The 23,076-nt window shown below is 37.7% G+C and overlaps 2 protein-coding genes across 3 annotated transcripts; one reads left to right on the forward strand and one right to left on the reverse strand.

The window, feature by feature from the left end:
- The first annotated feature begins 2,921 nt into the window (after positions 1-2,921).
- On the forward strand, positions 2,922-7,648 carry LOC103028469 (mucin-5AC). Its single transcript, XM_022672431.2, has 3 exons — positions 2,922-3,380; positions 5,015-5,149; positions 5,267-7,648. The coding sequence occupies exons 1-3, from the start codon at positions 3,161-3,163 to the stop codon at positions 7,060-7,062; spliced, it is 2,151 nt and encodes a 716-aa protein (XP_022528152.2). The 5' UTR covers positions 2,922-3,160; the 3' UTR covers positions 7,063-7,648.
- A 687-nt stretch (positions 7,649-8,335) lies between these two features.
- Positions 8,336-21,226, reverse strand: mrps35 (mitochondrial ribosomal protein S35). 2 transcript variants are annotated; one of them, XM_007231579.4, is made up of 8 exons: positions 21,001-21,226; positions 18,762-18,805; positions 18,471-18,638; positions 17,758-17,818; positions 17,502-17,641; positions 14,633-14,742; positions 14,131-14,200; positions 8,336-8,980 (listed from the first exon to the last, which is right to left on the reverse strand). In XM_007231579.4, exons 1-8 carry the CDS (start codon positions 21,209-21,211, stop codon positions 8,708-8,710), a joined length of 1,077 nt encoding a protein of 358 aa, XP_007231641.4. In that variant the 5' UTR covers positions 21,212-21,226; the 3' UTR covers positions 8,336-8,707. The 2 variants fall into 2 exon arrangements, with proteins under 2 accessions (XP_007231641.4, XP_015456322.3); XM_015600836.3 differs by having other exon boundaries at positions 18,471-18,641.
- Between the last annotated feature and the right edge of the window lie 1,850 nt (positions 21,227-23,076).

Raw genomic sequence — 23,076 nt, forward strand, 5'->3', positions numbered from 1 at the left:
TAACACTCCTCTAACGCTGCTTTAGCTTTAATTAATAGATATTAATCTACTATTTAAATACAAGCTAATCATATCACAGTGTCCTAAATCTAAACAAATACCTTTCTCCTGCAGATTAAACATGATCTCCCACTTTAACGACGCGCGCGCTCTGTACTGATTATAGACTGCGTCATCAGCGCACGCTTCAGGAGATAACAATCAAACAAAAAGTGCGCTAGCGGCTGATTCCATATTTAGCACACGCTAGTTGTTAGCTGCTTAGTTGGTTGTAGCTGCTTGCTTGTTTTTCTATAGTTTAGATCCACCTCAACTTCGAATGTAAATTTCTAATTTCCAATCCTTGCATCTCCATGACAAAAAGGAGTTACAAATGTAATTGTTTCTTCCAAGACTCCGTTCTTCTACTCTTTTGGCACCTTTATTAAATTACATGTTAATGTCCAAGCTTATTGACTTGTAGCTCCCTCTGCTGACAACGTTTATAGAGATGTGGATTTAATTTATAAATTTAGGTAACAGGAATGACTGTTAAGATTGATCTTCTCAGTCATACTTACAACATGATTAAATATTCAGAAAAATAAATGAGGAAACTTAATTTTGGTCTTCCCCTGATCTTCAGAAGAACCAGCTGATGTTACTTCCTGACTTGTAGAATGTTTTAGATGTTTCAGACAGGGTAATATTTTATGGTAACAGAATTAAATGTGTTTTAACCTAAACATTATGGATTTATTATGAAAAAAAATAGATGGGATCACAAAACAATGCAAAAAAAAAATAAAAATCTAAAGTATTTTAATATTTATATTTTGTGGTAAAGTTTATAATTAGAGAATGGGGAAAGGTAAAAAAATGCTATTTTTTTCACTGTTGTAAGTAGTTTGTATTAATGTTTTTAATACAAACTACATATCTTCCTTTTGCAGTTAAGTTAATGTATAAGACACTAAGCTTAGTAATAAAAGAGACAGAAACGGCACAGATTCGGCGGAATATGCCAATTTTAATCAACTAAAACCTTTGGTCTATAAATAGTAGAATTCACCTTTCAACTGATCTATCTAAGCATTTAAGTGAGCTAAATATTAATTTAATATTATGTAATATTATGGTAATATTATGTAAGACTCCCCACATTATCAGTGGTGCTTGTTGCATGTTTTGCCACATTACAACAACAGTATTCATCACTCAATGTAAAAACATACCAGATACATATAAGCAAGCATAAACGTGGACCACGTGTGTAAAAGCGCATTCCATGCATAAAAGCGCATTCCGTGCGTAAAAGCGCGTGCCGTGCGTAAAAGCGCATTCCGTGCGTAAAAGCGCGTGCCGTGCGTAAAAGCGCATTCCGTGCGTAAAAGCGCGTGCCGTGCGTAAACGCGCATTTCGTGCGTAAAAGTGCGTGCCGTGCGTAAAAGCGCATTCAGTGTCTAAAAGCCATTCCATGCATAAACAAGTTTGCCGTGAGTAAAAACGCACAGGATATATAAAACTTCATCAATTATGTTAAAACGCGTTCTACACACAAAGGCCACACAAAGGCCACCACAGATTGCTCACTCTAAAAAAAACAAACAGCTACACTTGAAGACCCTGTCACTCAGTGCAGTTTTCAAAAGAGAACACTCCTCTAACGCTGCTTTAGCTTGAATTAATATATATTAATCTACTATTTAAATACACGCTAATCATATCACAGTGTCCTAAATCTAAACAAATGCCTTCCTCCTGCAGTTCAAACATGATCTCCTACTTTAACGACGCGCGCGCTCTGTACTGATTATAGACTGCGTCATCAGCGCACGCTTCAGGAGATAACAATCAAACAAAAAGTGCGCTAACAGAGGCTGATACCATATTTAACACACGCGAGTTTGGTTGTAGCTGCTTGCTGTTTTTTTCTATCGTTTAGATGCACCTCAACTTCGAGTGTAAATTCTTTATTGACAGACCTTGTATCTCCATTTTTGTTTCGTTTTTATCTTGTAACAGTACTTGAATCTGCCAGATGGTCTGTAAGCTGTGTCAGTTTCAACTACTTTGTAATAAATGAACCATTAGAAATGTTCCTAAATGACTTGAAACATTTTTACAGTGACTTCAATTGTTAAGAAGGGATTTTCTCCTCATGTACTGTTTTGAAGAGTTTCTTGGCTGGCAAATTTCTAGACATATATAAGGGTTTGTTTAATGACTAAACACTATCTTAATGTGGTACTATTGCTGTTAGCTCAAAAAAATTAAATGTTTCCTCCAAGACTCACTTCTACTGACTCAAAAGTGGTTCATCTACTCTTTTGGCACCTTTATTAAATTACATGTTACATGTTTTATTGACTTGTAGCTCCTTCTGCTTACAACTTTTATGGAGATGTGGATTTCATTTTCCAGCAGGACCACTTAAAAATTGAGTTTCTTTGACTTTGCCATCTTGAAATTGAAGAGGAAAATGGATAATCACAAGTCATTAAACCGAGCTGAACTGCACCAGGAGTGGCATAAAGTTATCCAAAAGCAGTGTGTGAGACTGGTGGAGGAGAACATGCCAAGATGCATGAAAACTGTGATTAAAACCAGGGTTATTCCACCAAATATTGATTTCTGAACTCTTGAAACTTTATGAATATGATCTTGTTTTCTTTGCATTATTTGAGGTCTGAAAGATCCGCATCTTTTTTTGTTATTTCAGCCATTTCTTATTTTCTGCAAATAAATGCTCTAAATGACGCTTTTTTATTTTTGAATTGGGAGAAATGTTTTTTGAAAGCAATTTATAGGATAAATATAAATATATATTTAAATAAATAGCAAAATCAGAGAACTGTTTTAAAAACTGAAGTGGCCTCTTCTTTTTCCAGGGCTGTATATTATATAAATACATGGTCTGGTTAGTTTGGGTATTGGTCCTTCACTAGACACAACAAAAACAACAGCTGAAGTTTTCACTCCGTCCCCTGGGATGCTCGGTGATGTGCTGGGTGCAGGAGGAGGGGTGTGGGAGCAGATTCAGGCTCATCTTACCCTACGGAGCACACACTCTCGCCCCACCTGCAGCACAGACACACGCGCGCAGGCAGAGACAGGCCGGCGCCTCGGCAGGCTCGCGCTGAGATGATGTGAGGGGTCTTCTCGGAGCTCGGACTAAACGATGATCATCGCATGGAGCGCGCTGTGGCTGTTTTGTTGGCTTAAAGCAGCGGAGGCCGGGTGCTCCCCGACCAGCTACTACAGGAACTGCTGGATCCGCCGCTTCCCCGGACTCTACATCTCTGTGGAGGAGTCTGAGCGCCGAGGAGCCGCTCTGCTGCAGCTCTACCAGGAGGAGAGCGCGCTCAAATGCAGCCGCGCCTGCTGCCTCTCCACCAACTGTGAGTACAGCCGGGGTCCCCTCACACACACTCAAACACACACCACCCTCACCCGCTGCACACACTGCATTAAATACACTGTTTTAAATAGGACGATCACTGGATCAGTGTATGTCCAAATGCTTCAAAATCACAGTCATTTCCATTAAAAGTTTTGAAGAGTTTTTAGATTATTAAACTAACACTTCAGAGCAATTTCTGGCTAAATAATTCATTTTCTTTACGTAAAAAAAAAAGATTTACAAATTCAAAGCTTCTTCCGAAACTCACTTCTCCACACAGAATCAAACGTGATTCTTCTAATAGCATCACGCAGATGAACTTTTCTGGCACCTTTATTAAATTACAATGTTCTAGTTCATTGACTTGTATCTGTTTAGTGCTACACTAAAACACTGTCTCCAACTAATTCTAAAAACTCCAATATTGTTTGAACTAAATCATTTGTGGAGAAAGGTCACCAATGTTTTAGCTTCTTCCTTTTTTATTTTAAAATCCTGTTTAAACTACTCCGAGAACCAACTCATAAACTCAGTAACATCTCCAGAAAACCTCATACACATAGATAGATAGATAGATAGATAGATAGATAGATAGATAGATAGATAGATAGATAGATAGATAGATAGATAGATAGTATAATTCAGCCAACATGCTTCTGTAGATTAGAACGAGTATTGATGAGCTAACATTGCTAAAAACAGTAGACTGTGGGGCAGTCACATTTCCCGGTCTCTCCCAAGTCTCTCCACCTGCTTAAAACTTATGTTTAATATAAGAAATATCTGTGACAAACACAGAGCAACTAACTGTAGTGTAAGAAAAACATAAATAAACTTCTCCACATTGCTAAATGTTAAAACAGCCAATTTTATTATGGTAATCATTACAATCTTAGCTCAAATATTTAACCATGCCCTTATTATTAATGCTCAGCTGTTCGTACATTTTAATACATTAAGCTGTGCTCAATTGATTGCAGAAATTAAATGAGCAAAGGTCAAAAAGTGATTGTTAGCCTAGCATTTCGACTGGTGTCTCCTGAGCAATTGCTTTATTTCTGCTTGATTTTGCACCTTTATAATATGGATCTCTATGGCATAAGCTAAGCAGAAGAGTATGTAGAAATATCCTAGTTGTTTGTTGGTAGTTTGGACGGTCATTTACTTGATTGAAATGTCTATGCACATCCTGCAAACTTGAGAAAAGGCCTAAAAGACCCAATCACATTCATGCAGCAGTCTACTCAGTCATTCACCTTTCACCTGAGCAATATTTAACTCCTGTTTAATTTAACTTCTTGGTGCCCAGTGACAATGAGTTCAAAATGGGTCTCTGGGAGTGCTAATCTCCTTATCTCCTTATTCACACATTATCTAATATCCAGACTTGTGTTCTTAAACAACGTTCATATTATTATGGAAAAGAAAAAAGTATTCAGACATTCCGTCCAGTCCTATGTGAATAACTTTAGACACCCCTGAATGATGTTCACTTTTACTGTGACATTTTAAGCCAAAAATGGCCAAAATTGAGGCATATGCAAAATGGTTAGTATTAGTAATTACACACCATATGTTTTAAATCTGCTTGGGTATAAGAGTCACCAAGTCAATTCTTATTCCATCCTGCAGTCTCCTGTAACCTGGCTGTCTTTCATTACAACACCACTCAGGACAGTGCCAACTGCTTTCACCTTCACTGCCCAACACTGGAAAGCTGCATACTCCGCCACAGAGGCAATGTCATCCTCTACAATGTTACTAAAGGTGGGTGGTGGGCTGTAACTTTCTTTAAACACTATCAACACTTTGATCTTAAATACTGTATTGAACCAGTTAAATCTGTAGGTTACTGTGGAAGTACATTTTCTCTGTGTTTTTCAGGGGTGGATCCTGACCTACTTGTATTTGGGAACCATTTTAATCCCGAATTCCAAATACTTCCAAACCAAGCCAGACTCAACAACTCGGAACCTTTTTCTTCTGACAAGCGTCAGTTCAACCGACCACACATGGCACCTAGTAGCTCTACCCAGCCTCCCACACCTGCCACTACCACATCTACACCGTCCACTTCACTTACAACTGATGTGCCTGAATCTACTTCTCCTCTCTTGCTTCAGTCTACACAGGACACGCCTCTGGCCTCTTCTGTACAGGGATCCACCCTAAAGACCCCAATTCAACTCCGTTCTACTCATGTACCCACCACCTCCATTTCTACCAGACGGACAACTACAACACCACAGAGTTTCATTCAACAGTTCTCATCAAGACCGCTCCAGCCTACTTTCACAGCCACTACAACTACAGAGTCATCATTCTCCAGTCAGCCCACTTCAGACTTAACATACCAATCTACTGCCCAACCTACTGTTCCAGCAGTTACACTGACACCCACAACAGCACCTTTAACCAGTGAAACGAGACTGAAACCCACAATGTCTTTGTTGACTAATCAAAGAACGTGGGCATCCACAACAACATCTGTAACCACACAGGCATCTACAACAGCCTTAACAACCAATGAAGGCACGTCGGGAGCAGCATCTACAACCAGTGAAACCAAACAGGCATCCACAATAGCAATGACAATCACTGAAGCCACCCAGGCATCCACAACAGAATCTCCCACCACTGAAGCCACATCGACATCCACAATGGAGTCTACCACCACTGAAGCCACAAAGGCATTCACAACTGCATCTCCACCCAATAAAGCCACACTGGTGTCCACAACAGAGTCTACCACCAATGAAGCCACACAGACATCCACAACAGCATATGACACCAGTGAAGCCTCACAGGCATCCACAATAGAGTCTACAACCAATGAAGCCACACTGTTGTCCACAACAGAGTATACCACCAATGAAGCCACACGGACATCCACAACAGCATCCCCCACCATTGAAGCCTCTCAGTCAATCACACCACCATCTACCACCAGACCTAATGCACCCATTAGTACTCAACAGAGTACTACAGAAGAGACCTCAGCCCACAGTACCCTTGTTAGAATCTTACAAAGCTCTACAAAACCAACCACAGCACCAACTCTTCTTACAACAGTCAAAACTACAACTCAGGACCATGTAACTACAACTACACAACCACCAATAGTAATGACTACAAGCCAGACAACCAAAACTCAGCCCTACTCTCAACTGATAAACCCACTTTCTCCAAAATCGCCACTTACAGAGGAAAGCAGTACTCAGTCTCCAACAGCAAATGGCCCATCACCAGTCTACACCACAAACAATGCGGCTACCGCTGAAGATTCCACAAGATCAACCAGACTGCACTCACAGGCAGCAGTTTCAGTGACAAGCAACGGTTCGGTCTCCACCTCCCCAACTCCCCCTACCAGCATGGAGGACAGCCAGCCATACCCAAACGACACGAAAGGCTACATCAGCCGGAACATTACAACAGGTGACAGCCCGAGGCCTGGAGCCGACGACGGCTTGACGCCAGTGTGGCACCTGGCAGCCAACACTGTCTTGGTAGCCTTGGCCACTTGTGCAACCATAGCGTTCGGTTGTTGTTGTTCAGTGCTCATGGCTGTAAGTTGGAGAGGTAGGAGAAGGAGAAAGGGGAGATACCGGACTACTTTAAACGGGAAGAGAGGCTCGATGCGACTCATCAAATACGTCATTGTGAGGGAGAGCTTGTGAGACAGGTTCTCGAATTGCAAAGTGTTCTATAGAAGCTGCTAATAAATGTCAATTTTATCACTACGCCATCACAGATACTTAAAAGTAGGATGAAGACTTTTGAAGATTCCATTAACTTTGCATTTGCCGCATTTTCCAATTCTCCAATCCTCCATTTGTTAAACTGAGAACCTAGCTGTGTGAACCCAAGCGCACTATTCCAAAGCTCTATATAAAAACTGTTATGGACAATATTGTGTAAAGCAGCCTAACAGTGACCAGACTCAGAGGATAAAACTTTATTTCCCTCTTATTGGCATTGCCAGTATACTGTAATGTTTAAAAATCAAGTCACATCATACACTTCTATTCAACCAACTTACAAACCTACAGAAGTTCAGTATTGAAGAATATGTCATTAACCATAGGTCCATACTGATGAATGTTAACACTACTGACTACGCCATTGTAGAACATGTGACCTCTGGACCATGATGAATGTAATGAATTTCACTTATGAGTAAGAGTAAAGTATTCTTTTTAGAATACCCTCAACATGTAATGCAATTTAAAATCTAATATATTCATTAAACCCTGTGTTTCCCAACTTAATCTAATAAATGTGGTTCAGGTAAAATAAGAAAACAAAAGGCTGGTTTGGTAATCAGCTGAAACAGGTGCACTGGCAGATGTCAACATTCCTGTTAGTTTCAGGTGCTTTTCTGAGACGATGTTCCTATTTTAGTCTGCTTAGATGAGCCACCGCTGTTCCTGTAAGGACTACATTCACAAACAGAGTAATACTGGACTCTGTAAGAAAACCCAGCCAGCAGAGTAAACTTTTAAGTAGTATCATGCGTGCTTCCAAGCAAGACAGCCAACAAGCTCAGTTTTGTTCTTTAAAGTCAGTTGGTCCCTAAGTGCTGGGACTTGTTAAAAAAGTGGTACTGCCACCTGGGCTTGGACTAGTTTTTTCTCCCCATGCCCAAATGGAAGATGCCGGAACTCTTTTGAGCGTCTCGGGTTACTCTTTTCCCATAACCAACAGATCAGAGTGAAACCTAATGGAGTGACTGGGTATATTTACCAGACTCTGCTTGAAAGCCCCCTTTTAGCAGGGTGTTTGTAATGGTACGGCATTTGCTTTTAAGGAGAATGGCGCGTATTAGGCTAAGAGGAGTGGAACGATTTATGGTCATGTCTCAGAAAGAGATAACTGCCAAGCTGGAGGAGAAAATATTCGAAGAATAGGGTACAAACTACCTTAATATTACACAGGTCACTGGACAGCAAATGTGGTTTATGAGCACCGAACATTTTATTATATTTATTGTAAATACATAAACAAGACCACCATGTATTTTCCAGACAACAACTTCACTTTAAAAAGTATATTCACTGTTCAGAAAAAAAGACAGGACATCTGTATTAATGGTTAGTCAATGTTGAAACCCTGTGCAAGTGCATAGGAGAGTGAACTCATTGAAAATATGGGGGAAGGGGGAAAGGTGGGTGTTCTTAACTGGTTGAAATGAGACTGAGTTATGATTCAGATCAGCTTCTCCATATCTGTTGAATTAAGAAGTCTGAGCTTAGATCTGCACTCTATATTCAGTGCAGCTCATTTTCACCCTGTCTCTCTCTCTCAGACAGGTCACAAAGTTCTTCAGATACTGAGAAGTTTCTTCACCGCCTCTTTGTACTGCTGCATGTTGCCCTCAGTCTCACCCTCGTTTTTCAGTTTGGTTACAGAGTCTTTGTATTCTTGCACCTCCTCTCGACCCAGCAACTCCTCCCGCACTTCTCCTTCCTCCTGCTGCTCACTGAGTGGACGAATGCGCAACAAGGTTTCCAGAATGTTCTTCTGGGATGGGCTATCCTCCCAAACATACTCCTCCATATCCGCACGCGTCTTTTCTTTCTCCCATGCCTCAATTTTCTGAAGAAACAAAAACAAAAAACAAGCCTAAATTTAACAGTTGAGAAAACAGGAGGATAGATCATTGATCTCATTTAAGATCCTTTAGGCCTAGTCATAAAGTTTTTTTTTCCAATGGAAAATCTCTATTCAAAATGCTCTGTGGTCTAAGCCAAGGTTTCTTGTCTAAGAAAATGGCCCCTAACAGATCTGACTGGAGGAAAGAACAAAAACAAGCTTTATGTTCTCAGCATGTTTTCAAGTGCCATATTTGTGTAAAAAAAATGCAGTTCTTAGAGCAAACCATCATGAATGTAATACCAAATCAACAAAATGTAAAAAAGAAGATCATGTCACAAATTTAGTTTTTCATGGGTGGTAATGTAATGTTTTTACAGCAATTTTTGTTCTGTCCAAATGCACCATGTTGGTAATTTTTATGGAATGCGGTTCAGGCCCCTTTTACCTTTTGTAAAACAATGCATAAAAATGCAGCCTACAGTATATTAAACCTGTGTAGATAGATTACATCGATTAGATCAATTAGATAGATAAACAGACAGGGAAAACAAACTTTATTGCGCATTCCCACATTGCGCTGTTAATGTTCTGTATATTTTGCAGCCCTAATAACACCTGACCTGTGATAAGGAAGTTTTTGTGGAGTATGAAGTATAAAGGAGCTAGAGGAGACATAGTTATCTTGGGCATAGCCCAGATACCTCAGGTCATTTAAGTCTGTGGCAAACTTGTTGTATGAACTTACATTTTTGTCATTTTAGTCAATTATAATCCTAGTTATGTTTTTTTTATGAGTGTGAACTGAGTAGCCACTCCCATCTTAGTCATTAATACTGAGGTTTCTTATCCCATGCAAATCAGCCAACATGTTATGCAATAAATATACAATACCCTGCCTGAATTGGGCTTTAGGTAGCTTAGCTGGATCTGCCCCGGCATACTGTTTTCATTTCAGGGTAAAGTGATTCGTGTGAGTAGAGCAATGTGTGCATACAGTGTAGCTGAATATCAAATATGAGGCCTTCTCATCTCTGTAAGCATCTAAAGAGGCTTGAGTTTCCCCATACTGCTCCTTCCACAGCGTGCCTCAAACCCCATCATACGCTGCTTATACAAAAGCTCCATTGTTGGTGTGTATGCATCAGTGTTCCCATATGTATGCCCCAGGGCAGATAACCCCTCTCACCAGTCCAGGTGTTCGAGTCTAATAACTAATCATTATTACACTGCACTGCAACATCTCTGCCAATAGCAGGAAAAAAAAAAAAAAAAAACAGAAACTCGCCAAGTCTCTCACTACTGCTCTGAGGACCCTTCTTGGCTTACCTCCTAAACTAAAGCTAATATGTTGACCCTGTGATTGAATTAAAAGTCTCAAATTAAAGAGGGAGATCAATTAGTTTCAGACTACATGATGCAATTACCCTTTTACTGCAGAGGATAAGGACATAATTGAGGATGCTAAAGGCATTACGGTGCATTTAAAAGGCCATCTGTGTGGCAGGAGGCCAATCTTTCACAGCAAGGTCTCTAAAAGCAACATAATATCATATAACTGGGCAAATCAGCCATTTAACAGGAGCTACATTCACAAAAAAGATTAAATGATCAATAAACTCCTTTGGGTTAAAAAAAAATAATAAAATAATTGACAGTGAGGATATAATCATATTGAGAATTCCTGGCTAAAAAAAGTCAGTTTTCACTTGTTTTTCCACTAAAACAGATCTAAAAATTGGAGGTCAAAGTTCTGTTTAAAAAAATAGATTTGATCTGACCCCTTGCCTTGTCCATCAGCACAACACAAAGCTTTCATACTATATACAGTTGTGTGCAAATATTAGGGCACCTCTAGCTTCCCATAAACAATATGCAATCTTTACAGAACTACACATTTGAATGCACATTTACTGATTATTTGCGTATCACAGTTGTTAAGCACAAAACACCTCACATAACTGAATGGAAATATAAAGAAAAAGGAATGAAGTAAAAACAAAAAAAGAAAGAAAAGGGGGAGTGAAATACAGCAAAACAGAAGAAAAATGTGTGTTGCAACAATGATACAGGGGAATTCAATGTTTTACATGTTATATTATCTTATTCTTCCTGTAAATGCATCTTAAATGTGTACAGCACAACATTTTATTTTTTTTTAACAAATTCTTTGACAAAGTGGATATTTCCTCTTTAAAGAATCAGCATTTTGTGGATACTGGCCATGTTTCAAATCATGATTACGATAATTACGTTAAGTAAATGTAAGAAAAACATTTTTTTTTCAATGTTCTCTCAAACACCACACTTTTTCTGATTTGCAGCTGTTTATGTGTAGAGAATCTATGGAATCTTGAAACTGTAGCACTGAGAACAGCTTGCGCACATTAATTTTTTTCTGTTTCGCTATTAGTTTGAGTACTGGTTGAATGGATTAGCCAGTAGCTTTACTGGCAAGTAAATCAGGCCTTAGATGTAATCACTCTTGTGGTGACCAACAATCACACCCATTGTCGACTCCTGTCCCCCTCCCTCGACAGCCCGAACGTCACTCTAGCTGTGTCTATCCGTTCGCAGGCACTACTGTGGCGGCCATTGTACCTGCAAAGGCCAGTGGACACAGTTACACTTCCCAGCCAGGACAACTAACAATACTCAACCATGGCCTTCCTCCAGTACAGCCTCGTCTTTACGGCACAGCCACGGCCCACGATACAAAACACTCAGGCCACATGGTCCCTTGTGGGTGCGACATGCTGGGAAAATACACCTGACTCTATCTGAATTAAATTGAGTCCATCTGAGGCAATCAGAGAGGAATTCAGTAACGTAAGGGGAAGTAAAGTGATCTGAAGAGGGTTTTTACTTTATTCCTGTCAGAGTTAATACCTTAATGTTTTTCTTTGACTTTTAAAGACAGCGTGAAACAGTAAAGGCCAGGTTGACAGTGTGCTGGTAAAAGGTAAGGTCTTTGGGTGCAGGACTGAATGAAAGTGACTGAATAGGCTCATGTGAGAAAGAACAGATTTTATATCTGCCTGCGAGAAGTTCAAGCGTATCATATTAATGCTGTTTCGCCCCGCAATCACTGTTCCATCTACCCTAAGCTGACACTACAGTCATTTAAGTCTCTCTAATTGTACCAGACAAATAGAGTGGTGTAACAAGTACTTCACAAAGGCCGCTAATTGATTTACACTTTCCTCAGTTCTTAAGTTAAAGAATTGTTATAACACTATACATTAGTTCGGAGTTGAAATTTATATCCAAAATACAGACAGCATAATATTACTTCTTCCCAATACGGGTAGTAAAATCTTACATTTTTACAGATACATTAGCATTGATGTAATGCAAAAATATTAATTTCATTATTGGCATCTGGTAGTTTTTTTTTATTGTTTCAAAATCATTAATAAATTAAAAATGCTCCAAAATGTCTTGGTATAAAATACTTTAGGGTTAAGATGATAGTAACAAGTATATTTCAAAAACTGTCTTATCTACTGTGGCATTGATATTAGGGGTGTGCCATATCGTATCGTACGTGATAACAGTAGATATTATATATCTACTAGAGACAGACTATATCTGTCCAGTATAATTTATTTTACTTTAATCCTGGATATATGGAGATATTTGGAGTGCATTATTATCAGTATCATAACATTCTGAATCATTGACTTTCACTACAAATCTGATAAATCTGATCTTTTTTTTATATCTCAGTTAGCCATATCATATTTCATGCAATGATACAATTCTAAAAAAATTCTAACTCAGTGTTGTGTCATATTGCCAAAATTATGTTATCATGAAAATACCATGAAATATTGTGATATTATTTTAGAGCCATATAGCCCACCCCTAATATTCCTTAATTTCGGTCGATAGCAATATTTCGATAGCAATATAAATACTTTGAAGGCCTTAGAAAAACTGCTAAGAATCCCTGCAATGGAAATCTGTACACTACTGTCTGAACGTTTAATTTAAGTCTTTAAAGCCTCCTCTCATAAAAACTGTATAATACTTTAGAAATAAAAATGGTCAGAATAATTCAATTCTCACTTTTATTTGCATGTAGCAAAATAAAAACATGACATCTTTGTCAAACATTTAACCTATATACATATTACCAACATAAACAATGTAAATATAATCGTGCTGAGCTTTATGTTGCATTACAAATGTTTTTTCAACTATAAAACTTAACGCTAGCTAGTTTAATCTACCGTTCTCTCTATCTTTTTTTTTTTTTACACACATACATCCAAATATATTAGTTTACTTTAAAAAAATACTAAACTTTATAATTTGAGCAAGCACTTTAATTGGGAAGAGCATCTATAAGGAGTGGATTCTATTTTTACTCATTTTTCCTGTTGATTTCCGAGACATGATCATCATATGTAGACTGTATGTACAAAACTAAAAACAAAACACTTTAAAGCTGCTGTATTTGGACCAGGATCATGGCTAATTTGAATGTTTATTCTGTCAATAATGCCTCTGTATGACTCTTTATTAAGCACTTAGAATTATTACAAACTAAAAAAGTAAAAAAACACTACAGTGCCCTGTTCACTGAAAACAAATGTGATAACAATGGCTTTTCGACATCACCATTCTGCACTATGAAAAATATGTTAAATAGGGGTAGATGGGTATATTACCTCTAACATACAGCTTCCTCATGATGGAACATAGAAGTCACGGGTTTCATTAATTGCAACCTCACACCCACACCTATACACTCACAGCCCCCCACAAATTCATCATCCATTCTCTTTCTCTGGTACCTCTGGGGGCCCTCACAGAGTCACAGAAAAGCACAACTGTCAGCAGGCCCCCAATGAAATGAGTGGGGGTACAATGGAAACCCTGAAATATTAATGTGTAGGATGAAAGGCAGAAGGCAAGCTGTTGTGTGTTTGAAAAGCATACACCCTTCAGTGTATATTCAACCCCTCTACCACCAGCATCGCTTTTTGAAGATTCTGGTATAGGCTTGGAAAAATCCTCTATAGTTTGGCAGCACAGACCTAAAGTTACAAATGCATACTGCTCTTCTTACACACAACGGAGAAGATGATTTCCATCAGTTCATATACAGTACCACTCACTGAATATACTCACTATATAGGACTTACCCAGGATTCATGGTATAGAACAGTGAGCATGTACATTGCGTAGTCATGGTTCTGCTGTTTCAGTGGACAACTGAAAAAGAGAACCAGAGGAAACACACTTCGGCTTAGCAGTGAAAAATTATAGTCATATGCAAAAGTCTGGGCACCTGAAAAGTCATTGTACATTATAAAACTTATGTTAAAAATATATACAAATCATAAACATGATGTTTTTTGCTGTTAGTTGAACATTTCTGAATAGTATGCTTCCATTCAGTTGACACCAATGAGAATAAACACTGGTAAATGAAAAAATGTAAAATATTCTAAGGCAGATAAAAATGGTTTTGCCACAATTAAGGGCAGCCAGACCTAAACCTTAGTCCCCAGTTCTGGGTCTGATATCTTAAGGTCACATCAATGTAGTACTACATTAAAAAGTCCCATAATTTATCACAATCATTAGCAGTATTTGTGGCAACTCTATGCTGCTCTAACAGAGGAGGTGCACAGTGTTTGCTACCTGTCAGCGGTGATGGTGAGTGTGTCCGTGTCTTTGTTGTAACGCTCTCCACTTAGTTTGATCATCTTCTTCCTTGCATGATCATCTAGATTCAAACTGGAGAGCTTGACCTGCAGACAACAAAAAAACAAACACTTTATCTGAGAAAAGACTATAGAAACTAGGGCTGGCCCGAATAGCGTTTTTTGAGCTCCGGATATTCGGCACTGATTCGAAGCGAATATTCGAATATTCGTTTTTAAAAAAAGAGGTAAAAAAAATAAATAAAAAAAAGCAAATCACGGCCCCTTTAATCCACTGAAAAATGTTCAATTTGCTCTGACCGACGAGACATATTCACCCCGGATTTTTGTTGTTTTTATCCCCCATATTTTTTCTGTGTTTTTAGCTCAGATTTCTTTGTGTTTTCATCCCGGAATTTCTGCTGCCCCACACCGCGGTTTCTCCGCTGCGCAAGCCAGCCCAGTAAATTGCTGTTTGTGTTTTCACACTTAGGCTATTTGCTTAAAAAAACAAACAAAAAAAAAACGTTTGTTCAGGAAGTATTTTATATTCTTAAACATTGGTAATTATATTAGAGGACAGTCATTGTAAACTGTACTTGGTCTATTTCGGTTAAAGGATTGTGCAGGGTATATTACTGATTTTGTATTTTTGCACTTGGGCTATAAGCTCAATATTAAATATTTCGTTTGCTTAGAAATTATTTTATATTTTTAAACCATTTTAAATTATATTAGATAAGAGGAAATTCGTTCAGACATCATTTTTGTAGGCCAGGCTTTTGTAACCGATTTAGCCCCTACTGTTGCCACATTACCCCTTACGTTTTATTATATAAATCAGTTTCGAAGAGCCTGCATTTTTTTTTTATCATGTATAATAGAGGTCTGCGCGAGACTGATTTTTAAACCCACTCTTCCACGCTCCCGCGTTTCTGTCTCGTTAGCGCTCCGCAAAAATTGCTTCTTTTAATCCCGCGCCCGCCCGCCACATACACATTTCTGCCGCTCCCGCCCCACGTTCCTAATATAAATTAAATAAACTACATTTAATGCTTCAAATTTACTTATATATTTATTAAAACAGCAGCGCTGAATAGTGCGGTCCCGTTCCTTACCCCAGTCCAAACACCATCGGTGTGTGCGTGTGTGTGTCGGTCCATCCTGCGCGTTGAGAGTTTTCTTTAGGTTTTTTTTTTTTTTACAATTATTACAGTTTTCTTAACTATTTATTAATTTGCTCCCGCATCGTCTGGATTAAACTCCCGCTCCAGCCAATAACAGTTCAGTTCTGTCCCGCGCGCAAGATATTCTGACGGGACCCGCGAAAACAGAAGTGGTTAGAGTGAGGTGGCACTCTGGAAAGGAGAAAAAAAACGAATATCCGAATACCAAAATTAAAAACCGAATACCTACTCAACGAACGAATATCCGAATACCCGAATATTCGGGTCCAGCCCTAATAGAAATAAACAAGAAAATATATAAATACATATAGTAAAGGCTTTACTGCACTCTTCTTCTTTTCTTTATGAACCTATACTTAAGGTAGGGTTTTGAAACTTCAGAGCAGAAGCTTTTTAAGATAAGAAACATAGTTCGTTTCTGGTTTTGAGTTTAATATAAATAAACAAAAATGCATCAGATCTGTCAGATCTCTCAGGCCTAAAAGAAAAAGAGAAGCTGCTACCATGTGAACTGAAGAGGTTACAAAGCAATTTCAAGTCAGTTATTGCAAAATAATATCATAAAACAAATTGAGTACACTGGGACACAAAATCCAGATAACCTACAATCCTCTAAGAGTAGACTGTCTTGCCAAATAATCAGATTTAAAAAGAGGTCCATGAAACACAGAAAAGCCCAAAAAGTGATTTTTGCACACTGATGAACATCATTAACATTATTCTTTCTTTCCTTTCTCATCCAAATCTTCTTTCCTCAAGCAGTGATTTCTAATGCGCTATGCCCCAATCTACTCAGTTATTTCTAGCACACAGGCTCTAATCCATTCTTTTAAATTTCTCTAAGAGGCTAAATCACATTCCTCAAATCAACAGAACAACTCAATCGGGTCATCTGAGACCAGCCAAGTCAAGTGTTAAGACTCCTCCTACTATGAAATCCTCTTCAGGCTCAGCCAATCAGCCAACTTATCCATTGTGACATCATTACTCTAAGCTTCCTCTTTGATAAAGTGAAAACAGAGATTACAACATATTAGATCTAATGCTTTTCTACACGTGACTCTTTATGCTTTAGAGGCACTATGCTCTAAAGCATGCACTCAGCTATGCTGAGGCTATTCACCTTCAAATATATGAATGATATAGCCAATGGAAATGATGAGATCTGATGTCATTTCATTCAAATGTTTTCTCCATGTTTGTGTGGTACTGTCTCACACCTCAGGCTTTTTGGCAGAGATTAATGCAAATTCCGACACCAGTTTTCTAATTGAACATGAGAAGCGTCACTTCTCAAGGAAAATCATTGATGCGTTTATATGTCTCGGATGCTGCATGAATTCTATAACTGTTTTTTCTAACCCCACCACTATGCCCACCGTGTGAGCTTAGATATGGGTGATGGTATAAATATATAATACCACAATAAATAAGTTTTTTTTTTTTTTAAAGTATTCTTAAAGGCTGGAATGGACAAAAAGATAGAGTTGTGCAACAATAAAACCTACAAAAAAAAACTATTAATACAGATGTTTTTCATGACCTCTCATGTGGCACTGTACCAAATCTAATAGTCATCATGCTAAGCATGCTAATCACAATCACAATGCTAATTAAATAGCACCGCAGACTCCTGTGTGTCCTTCCCAAATTGAACATTTAAAAACGAACAAAACTCACAGTGAGTGTGACAATTCTAGCATCTGGATGCCTCAGTGATGGTCCAGCAAATACATAGTCCTTCTTTTGCACCTGGATGGGAAAATGCTTCTCACATTTTTCATCAGAATCCAGAGCAGCAGGCCATTCTGTGCAAAATGCTGCAACAGAGAGATTTTGTAGAAAAAGTTATAAAAATAGATAAGGAAAAAAAAAAGTTAACATACAAAAGGTTGAACAGATCAACGGCCAAAATAAATTAAATAAGTATACATACGCTTAAGGGCTTCACATTGTTTCTTGATAGCATTTGGAGTCAAATGCAGGAAGTTTGGAATCTGTGAGACATTGTGATATGAAATGTTGGTTATAAAGTTATTGGTTGACAAAAAACTGAAATAGAGCTAAGAACAGAAAGCTATGAAATTATAATAGGCCTGCAAAATACATACCACTTAAGCATAATCACCACCTTGTGCTGCTGTTGCTTCCTGATCTAGTTAAAACTACGTAGAAAATGGTCCCAACCATGGGCTGGAGGCCAACTGTCAATTACATTTTATAGCTCTCTTTGCCCTCAGCACACCTGACACAGCTAATTTCATAATGAGCTGGGTGTGTCAAAGAAAAAAAGAAAAAAACTATGCAGGCTATTGGCCTCCAATATCAGTTTTTTTGGGATTACTGCTCTACATGCTTCAGTACTTGTTGTTTAAATTTTGTGAGCCTGTGTATGGTCTACCACTTTTAGGATGTATGTGTGAGTTACTCTTAGATGTTTCAACATCACAGTTTCATCTGACTGGTAAAGTTGTCCAAAGGTTTTGTGCATATAAGCTCTTCATGGTATCATAATTGGCTTGAAAAACACAGCCAAAAGGTGGGTTTGTCTTCCTTTCAGAGCACTATGGTTGCATTCAAGCTAAAAAAAATGCCCTGGCAGAACACAGAAAAAAATAGGATCACACGGTTCAAGCATGGCAGACTCACCTTTAAAAGTTCCAGATTGCCCTTCTTTGAAGGAGGCACCCCTTTTTTAACAGGGTACCCCATCCGCACAGGCAGTGGAACAGCATCTGCCTTGAAGGAGGCCGCAGTGGGGTACACTGCAGTCCAGTCCTGGTCCACGGCCATTCTCTCAGTCCTTGGTTGTAAGACCTGCTGCAGACAAAGGAAAGTTTTCCCTTCTACTAAATCTGAATAATACCACCAATGTTGAAATGAAAACATTGTGCTGAAATCAAGCTATTTCAGTAAAACAGGTTTTAAACAGTGTTTTACCTTTATCTGCCTCCTTAGTTCCTTACCACCTCTCTGTGGCAAACCTGCAAAAAGACAAGACACGGGATAAGGCTTTGACTCACATAGGCTACTATAAGGTTGTGGTATGTTCAGACAATATAAAAAGGTGCTTTAGAACAGCTCAGTGCAAAATAAATCCATTACAACCTGTGGAAAAGAAAACCTTATTAGGTTTTCTCAGGCATTAAGGTCCTTGGGTGGATTTAGTAATGTATGCATTGTGAAGTTAAGGTCATATATAAAGCAGGTCATAGAAGTGTATTTCCCTAAACCAGGGGTGCCTGCAGAAAGCTATTATTTGGCCACCAGCATTACTTTTAAGATTACATACATTATTACACTGTGTTATGTAGGTTAGTTAAAATGACAAGCCATTTTTATCTATTTTATATTCTGTAACAGTTATTGTATTCATTTTAAAATCTGTGTTTAACAATAAATATTAACTGCCTTATATATTTTTTTCTTCATTTTTTGGACACAATGTTTCTAGAAATGGAGACTGGCCCTTTGTCACACAAATTCTAAAAATATGGGTATACTTCTAAATAATACTAAGAGTAGCTCTGGGCAATATTTTGAGTTTTTAAAAATGATCAGTATAAAGATGAGACAATATAATTTATATCGATATAGACTTTGTTGCTTTGACAGTTCACCTTTATCTTCTCCTAGTGTCTCTGCACAACTTCACCTTTTATACCGTGCCTGTACAAAATGTTGAACATGTAGCTTTGTCTCAGAAGTGTCTTATTCGTTTATGGGATGAAATGAGCTAATCGAGCTAAACGATTAATCTGTAGCTTTCAGTTCTTTCCGATGACAAAACATAGCTGATCTTTCTATGTCTAGAATATCTCTCATGTTCATCTACAGCTGAATGTTAATAAAAGTGTCTGTATAAATTTTGCAACATGTAGCTTTGTCTCAGAAGTGTCTTTTGTAATTAACTTATAGAGGAAAATATATATATATATATATATATATATATATATATATATATATATATATATATCGAAATATATATTGTATATCGCTAGTGAGTAAAAACGTGTCGAGATATTAGTTTTGATTCATATTTAGCCCTAACTTAGAAGTTTATGGGATATTTGGATATTATTTGAAGGTTCACCTTCGCATGTTTATTTGTATATATTTATCATTTATAACAATTGTATGTCTATTGAATATCAATAAAAATGTATTAATATACGTATCTCACTAAAGGTCAATATATTTGCATTATGACGGTTATCTGGCAGTATGTAGAGGTTTTTAAACCACCAAAAACTTCCAACATACAATGATGGAGAGGTGAAAGTGGGTCAGTGTAATGTTTAGCAGTTAAATTTTTTGACCGTATCAAGCTAAATTCAAACATAGAAAATTGGGTATAAAACTTAAATCATACATTTTTTCTGTTCAGTAGAGTGAAGAAAAATGGGTTTCCATCCAAATTATTAATTATCTGTTTTTTCATTTCAGCCTTTCGCAAACAGAATTTCCAGAAAAATGAAAAGTTAAATCTTCTCTCAATTTTTTAGATTTGTCCATTTCTGTATCTTGTAACACAAATCTGATGGTATAAACCAACTTTCAAAATGCAAGAATGGAAAAATCTGAAAATAAAGATTTGTTTTTTTTTCATTTTTCCTGAATTCCGATTGTGTGGGGCAGAGGTGATAAAAATTAAACTAGAAAATAGATAAAAACTTTTATGTACACTCAACTACATAAAAATTAAATTAGTTTTTTAACCAAATTTTCTATTTTTGCATTTAGCTTCAAACGGTCAAAAAATTAAATAAATATACGTTACACTGACCAAAATTGCATGCATCAATACGTTCTCTTTTCATGTTTGTGTGGATTTATAAGAGATTACAAAAATAACTAGAACTGCTAATAACTTGTAGGTTGAAATGTCTCGGGCGTCTAGGTTTTAAAAACACAGCTATGCTAGTTCACGGTCAAATAATAGACACAGTAGCAATTAAACCGGCTCATACAGGATCACTTAGTTGTCGTGAACCCCGTAGGTTGGATACACAGGTTAACTAGCTAGATAGATAGAAAGGTTAGCAAGGAAGCTAACCAACCGTTAACTAGCTAACCTAAAGCTGTCTTAACAGACAGACCCAAGAGCGTTCAGTCTAACTCTGTAGCCTAGTAAAGAAAACACACAGTACAGTACAGCGGTACAGTAGCACACACTCACCTGTTTTAGCGCCGGTCTTTTTTACTGACAGTCCTGTGGAGTACGCGGCTGTTTTATTAAGTGAAATAAGTGTGTAAATTCCGTTAAGTTTGCAGTTTATTCTACTTAAGGGCAAAAGCACAGGGCAAAATGTGGAGGCCGCCATGTTGAGCTGGAGCTGCAGTAGCGTGCGCAGCGCAGTCCTGCGCAGGTCTACCGATCTCCAAATCATGCGAGCACTACAACTGAAGTGAGGATGATCTGTATATCGAGGGTTTTGCGCAGTGAGCTATGGCGGCTGAGCAGGGACATAGTTCTTTCTGAAAATTGTAAAAAAAAAAAAAAAACAAAAAAAAAACGAATAATTAGTAAAAGCAGTTCATTTATAAAAAAAAAATCACTTTCTCTTGTTCTTTTGTAAAAAAAGAACAGCAGGAAAAATGACAAAAGATTGTATTAATTTATTATTTTTTTTAGCAGTTTGGTTTTATTAAAACACTAGAGAAATATGTATGCTGTGTGAATTATTAAATAATTATATATTCAACTAAACTGACAAACGAGAAATGTTTTATGCTTATGTCCTATAAATAAAGGTTACTATGTGTGTGAACGTATGCTGATTGTGGAAAACTGTTAGGGCCATCTCTAGTCTGGTTACAAGATGAGGTATGGTTGACCATGGAGACATAACAGGTATGTATGTTGAAGCAGGGCCTTAAGATCCTGTGTATGGGATGCCAAAGCTGGCATTCCAGCTTCCAGATGGGCCCATAAATGCTCAACTGGCAATGATTCTGGCAGCCGCAAGGTGTCCAGCACATATCACTGAACTGTTATTTTCGTTTGTATCTTGTGGGACTGTCGTTTGTGATGGTTCCCCAGATCATAACAAGGTAACACTTTATAATACTGTTCCATAGTTAATAGGTAACTAAGCAGGAACTAAGCAGTAACTAATTAATAGTGCTGCATTAACACCTAAATATTTTCTATTAACTACCAGGGAGTACTGAGTAATTACTCAGTAGATAGTACTGAACTAATGATTATAGTAGTTCACTATTAACTCCACAATAATTACTGAGACTTACATATCTCTCGGAGAACTACTTACTAATGATGTCTTCTTTATAATAACTACTTATTAATTACTGCTCAAATCAACATTAACTACTGAAAACCCTTACATGCCACCTGGGGAACTATAGATCTAAATCAGGCATATTTGAGTTAAATGCATAATAATTGAAAGCATCTTTGTATTAAGCAAGTGACACCATTTGTAGTAGTGGTAACCTTAATTACCTTATTATCCTCAGTTCCTTCCAAATATTAGCAACATATAGTAAAATACTACAGTGTGTATTACTCTAATTAACCATCATTTTTGGAAGAAAAAAACAACATTATAACGTAATATTATTGCATAGAAGACATTGATGAAAGTTCTCCAGAAGGCATCTAAGACTCTAAGAATGACTGTGAGACAGTAATAATGTAACAATCATTGCTTTAATATTAGGTATCAGCCTTATAAAAGTGCATCTTCAGCGTTTGCAGTCTCACAGAGATTTATTTCACTGCGCATTATTAGGGTAATTACGGTAATTTCACAGCGGACGCAGCTCTCCTGGTCCTTCGTGTAAATTCTCAGCTGTGCTGATGCTGCTGATGGAGGAGGGTTAAGAGAGACTCTGCTGCTTTCATATTTCTGTATTTGATTGAAAATAAACTAGTAATCAAGATCTTTTCCAGCTGATTTTACCCCCGGATCAGAGGAGGACTCTTTGTGGGTTGTTAAACAGCTTTAGGATGTGTGTTAGCTAGCTAAGTTAGCTAAGTTGTGTGTGTAGTTAGCGTTAGCCAGCTAAGTTAGCTAGGTTATGTGTGTGTTAGTTAACTGGCTAAGTTAACTAGGTTATGTGTGTATTAGTTAGCTAGTTTAAATGTGTGTTAGTTAGCTAGGTTATGTGTGTTCGTTTGCTAGCTAAGTTAACTTTTATGTGTGGGTTAGTTAGCTAGGTTATATGTGTGTTAGTTAGCAAGCTAAGTTAGCTAGGGGAAATGTGTGTGTGTTAGTTAACTAGGTTAAAT

Source organism: Astyanax mexicanus, chromosome 2 (assembly GCF_023375975.1).
Source record: "Astyanax mexicanus isolate ESR-SI-001 chromosome 2, AstMex3_surface, whole genome shotgun sequence".
Lineage (NCBI taxonomy): Eukaryota > Metazoa > Chordata > Actinopteri > Characiformes > Acestrorhamphidae > Astyanax > Astyanax mexicanus.

Excerpts from the sequence above, each read along its gene's own strand:
- LOC103028469 (XM_022672431.2), top strand. The coding sequence starts at position 3,161 with ATGATCATCGCATGGAGCGCGCTGTGGCTGTTTTGTTGGCTTAAAGCA. Across the intron at positions 3,381-5,014 it reads CTGCTGCCTCTCCACCAACT|TCTCCTGTAACCTGGCTGTC; the intron begins GTGAGTACAGCC and ends TCCATCCTGCAG. Across the intron at positions 5,150-5,266 it reads CCTCTACAATGTTACTAAAG|GGGTGGATCCTGACCTACTT; the intron begins GTGGGTGGTGGG and ends TGTGTTTTTCAG.
- mrps35 (XM_015600836.3), bottom strand. The coding sequence starts at position 21,211 with ATGATTTGGAGATCGGTAGACCTGCGCAGGACTGCGCTGCGCACGCTA. Across the intron at positions 14,201-14,632 it reads CTCACCATCACCGCTGACAG|TTGTCCACTGAAACAGCAGA; the intron begins GTAGCAAACACT and ends TCTCTTTTTCAG. Across the intron at positions 8,981-14,130 it reads TTCTATACCATGAATCCTGG|AAAATTGAGGCATGGGAGAA; the intron begins GTAAGTCCTATA and ends TTGTTTCTTCAG.